Genomic DNA, 4,497 nt, shown 5'->3' on the forward strand with positions numbered 1-4,497 from the left:
TTCATTGGTGAAAGCATAAAGTTGAAAGATGAAGTAGGTAATTCGTTTATTTACAAACCGATAGAATGTAACATGCTAGAGAATCGTGAAAACCTTTAGTGGAAAAATAAACGTCATCAGCATTTAAAGAAATACATCAGCCAAAATAGAATAGGGTCTTGTGGCATACAGACAATTATTATATATAGTGCGATTTATATTGTTAAAAATAAGTATTATTTTTATAAGTATGGTACGCAATGTGTACTAGCGTCATGTACCAAGTGTGAGCTAACTGAAGACAACAACAAGTCAATTAAACAAATATTTATTTACAGTTGATAGGATTGTTGAGATTTTTTTTTCAATCTACATTAATTTTTAGAATAAAAAATTAGTAGTTGTAGCAATGAGGAGTGAAAACTAAAACGTTTTCCTCTGAATATGAGAAGGAGTTTGTTGCTCAAAAAGCGAGCGAGAGAGTATCCTCTATGTAAACTGCGCTAGTATAAGCAACAAGCTGCTTCACAGGTTTGCAAAGAACAGGTAGAGCAGAGCTACTGCCCCCTGGAAGATTAGGCTGGTTGACGGACGGGGCCAAATCGGGGACAGGAGTGGGCACGGGAGCACAATGTGATGGGCTTGGGACGAAACTATCGTTCCGACTTAGCCCATCAATTTATATCCGTATCCCAGGTAGAAATGTTTGCGATCTGGGCCTGTGCCCAAATGATCCTGGACAGAGGGTACAGACGCAAACATGTATATATATGTTTATACAAATAAGTAATGAAGTACGCTTACATTTTTCACAAACAAGACTTGTGGCTTCGGTCCTGACACGAAACAGCAAGTAAAAAAGAGCCGATAGAAAATAGAACGTAAATGTAGTTTCCCAGAAGCGCTCATGGTCATTTTTATCCTTTCAAACTGCTATCTTATCTAAAACTTTTATTAATGGAGGATTTCCACCTAAACGTTGAACCTCGGTTCTTACTGTTTCATCCAATCCTTTGAGTAAATTTCTCGTATAAGCGAAGGAACCAAAGTCTTCTAATAGCTTAGCACAATATCGTTTCACATTAATATCGCTTGTTCGTTGTCTCAAAATATCTGTATTCGCCATCATTAAGGAATAATATGATACGGTAGAACTTGCATATAGGATGCTATTTGCATCTAAACTAATAAAAGGATAATAGACAATTTAAATAAAGGATACTCATTATCTGTGTATCTTCTGGATGACTTTGTATAGCATGTACGATAGGAAAACTGAAATTTCCAACTGACAAATCTTCAGCGTATATTTTGTTCTTGAAATCCTGTAAAAGTCATTATATAATACAAATACATTATATAATACAACACTAATATATTCATCACATGACACTTACCTTTTCACTATATAAATTAAAATAATCATCACGAACTTGGAAATAATACCCGATGGTTTCTAGTAAGGGAATAAAGTCTTCTTTACAATCTGAAAATAGCTGCATTAATCGGATACTTAAAATGAAGAGCGCAGCTGATTCTGTAACACATAAGGTATTAATAATTCTAATGTTTCTGATAATGCTACAAATTTTATTTCAAATTAAATCTTACTTTGAAGTGTCATATGCTTATATGCAGTTTCAGATGGACAAATACAATTGTCTCTCCAATAAATTTCCATTCCCTGCCCCCTGTGAAGTTCCAGCAACTGCTCCGTATATACTTGTGCACCCTAGTTGTAATAATAGTAATAAAGTTAACACATTTACTACTATTGTTTAATTGAAAAATATTACTAATAATTTTGTTTAACATACATGTTTCTATGTGTAAATATTGAATATTCTAAATATTATGTTCCCTCTAAGGTAACGTCGATCTCTAGTTAACATTTTACCTGTTTATGTAAACATAAAAGATTATGATAATGTTTACCTCTGGATGCCCCAAAGCTATAACTTTTTTTAGCGCAATAAATGAACCATAATTTGCAGCATTTATCGTACTAGCTACTCCATAAATACTATGAGCTACGGGAAAACCTCTTCTTAAAACTGAATTATCTTGGATATCATCAATTCTGTAAAAATGATGTTGATTAATAAAACTACAATGTAGTACAACGTCAACATTTCCTTGAAATGAATGATATTTGACATACTCACAAGAGGGTGTAATTGTGAACTATATTTACTATATCGTTGATAGAATCAACTTTGTCTTGTGGTATTTTTAACCACAGATTAAAAGCAGATGCTAAAAGTGATCTAATCTGTTTCCCAGGAAGTTTTAGGATGTAATTAAATGGTTGCAGTAATATCTGTAAAAATATATACACTCTTAACTATTAAAACTATAGGTAGGGGAAATTTTAATACTTAAGATATTATATGTTATATTTCTTATTTAATACTAATTTCAAGAAATTTAAAGGATGACTGACTTGGATATTAAAAAATTGGTTGATGTGCAATGTAATGTATTGCGATGGAACTGAATATGAATTTATTTTTGGCGAACTCAATTGTGATCCGCGATATAATCACACACATACAAACACAAACAAGTTGCAACAGTATTTAACACGAACAGTATTTACGGTGAAAAATGAAAAAACAATTCATCGCGTTCATTTGATATTTATTATAAATGAAAGCATATGTTCGAGAGTGGAAGCTAGCATAGTTAACCTTTTCGTGACAGCAAAGTAACGTCTTTATAAGCATGTTTCTAATGACAGTCAGTTTCCTAAACTGTACACACAACAATTTATATTTTATCAGAAAAACGAAATCTTAAAGTTCCTTTTGAAAAATCTTTTATTGTATATGCATACTTATGTATATTCAAAACAAATAAAAACTACGTAGCGTTAATATTAACTATTTTTTTACGATAACCGAGAAAAACAAACTAACGATTAAACGTATTTTTATGATTACATAAAATAGTAGAATCGGTAATAAATCTTAGTTTGTTTCAATACACGTCTAAGAAGTTTCGCGAACTCATGTTTTATATTTAGAAATCGTATGATGATGCGATATAATAAATATGCTCAATTTATTCATGAATATCAAATTGATTTTTATAACGAATATGATGTGGATATAAAGTGAATATAAAATATTCTTTAATAACCCAGTGTTACAATAATGAAATGGTATGAATTAAAATTTCATTGTTATAATGTAATTAATTAAAGTAAATTGATCGAAAGTTACATGTAATCTACTTGATTTTTCTAAATATTTCTAACTTGCATTGGATAAGACTAGTCATCAACAGGAAATATTTTGATTCTATTTGATATTACTCGTGTATTTTATGTTTGTAACGTCATATGTTATATACGTTTGTGTTAGATATTTTCTGTTTCGTTTCCAGTTTCATGGGAGATTGTTGAGTGAGCACATTATTTTAAATTTCCATATAATTTTGCATGCAGTTGCTCAAGCACGTTTAAATTATACGGCATTACATAATGTTTATTTGTTCACTCTGGCATATCAGTTTTTACTTATTCGTACCAAGGCCCGTTCATATTTTGTTAACTTTCATGTAATATGATGCAAATAAATTTTAAATAATAATACTCATTGCGTTCCAGTGAAACCATTCGAAGATGACATTTTTTTGAATGTTAATTACCACTATCTCCCGATTGTTACAAAAAATATTCATACTGTAACGATATATTATGTAATTTTTGAATAATCCATCTATTCGTGTAGCCCGCTGAGCTGGCATGTTCACACTTTTATTGATAGTCGATAAGGTAGACAATCAGTGGGTCAATCAGAGTAAATAACCGAGTAGGTAACACACGATTACCCAATGAGTGAGCTACCCGAATCCATAGAATTCTAAATAATATAAGTAAAGCCATAACAGTTGCTTTAGTTGAATACTCAGTATATTTAATTAATATAATGAAAAAATAATTCACAGAATACATATTTACAAATGAATTTAGACTTAACACTTTATCGATTGGTAATGGTTAGTCATATAATTAAATTTCATAATATCTTTTATTTTTATGGCATTGGTATACTATAATATATATTTTGACTGAACTTTAACCTAGATTACAAACATGGAAGTTTTAATGTTAGGAATCCAACGGTTTAAAAGTTATGAGTATTTAAAGTTGAGCAGTTTTGACGTATTTGACTGGTTATTTTATCTATTAGACTCGTTTTCAGATTAATATTTATATAATAATGTTTCATAATTCGTATAATGATTAGAGCATAGAGTGCCATCTTGGTAATAGATAATAAAGTATTGGCTGCCACGGTAAAAAGCCGATTAATGAGCTACCGGTCGATAAAATTGAAATTATTAAACCTATGGAAAAGAACAAAACAACAAGAGCATTTAATTCAGAAAGTGGAAACGAATTAGAAACTCATGAATTCAACGAAAATCAAAAACGAATTGGAATTAATCAATTATACATATATCACTGGAGTACGATAGTTTCTTCAAATCTTTCCCTCATACACGAAACGT

At 30.6% G+C, this 4,497-nt stretch overlaps 1 protein-coding gene across 3 annotated transcripts in view; it reads right to left on the reverse strand.

Annotated features, from left to right (window-relative positions):
* Nucleotides 1–291: 291 nt before the first annotated feature.
* The window catches only part of LOC128875159 (terpene synthase-like), a 5,259-nt gene continuing 1,053 nt past the window's right edge, over nucleotides 292–4,497 (reverse strand). The window contains exons 2-8 of one of the 3 annotated variants that reach the window (XR_008456761.1): nucleotides 2,145–2,299; nucleotides 1,915–2,059; nucleotides 1,591–1,711; nucleotides 1,377–1,516; nucleotides 1,202–1,304; nucleotides 784–1,092; nucleotides 292–714 (exon numbers count right to left, since the gene is read on the reverse strand). Coding sequence is in view for 2 of the 3 variants with exons in the window: in XM_054120533.1 (XP_053976508.1) it covers nucleotides 905–1,092; nucleotides 1,202–1,304; nucleotides 1,377–1,516; nucleotides 1,591–1,711; nucleotides 1,915–2,059; nucleotides 2,145–2,299; nucleotides 2,670–2,705 (888 nt within the window). In the remaining variant the exon portion in view is untranslated. Of the gene's footprint in view, nucleotides 1,093–1,201; nucleotides 1,305–1,376; nucleotides 1,517–1,590; nucleotides 1,712–1,914; nucleotides 2,060–2,144; nucleotides 2,300–2,669; nucleotides 2,889–4,497 lie in introns of those variants that run through there. The other 2 variants (XM_054120533.1, XM_054120532.1) reach the window with 2 other exon arrangements.

This window comes from Hylaeus volcanicus, chromosome 4 (genome assembly GCF_026283585.1).
Source record: "Hylaeus volcanicus isolate JK05 chromosome 4, UHH_iyHylVolc1.0_haploid, whole genome shotgun sequence".
Classification (NCBI taxonomy): domain Eukaryota; kingdom Metazoa; phylum Arthropoda; class Insecta; order Hymenoptera; family Colletidae; genus Hylaeus; species Hylaeus volcanicus.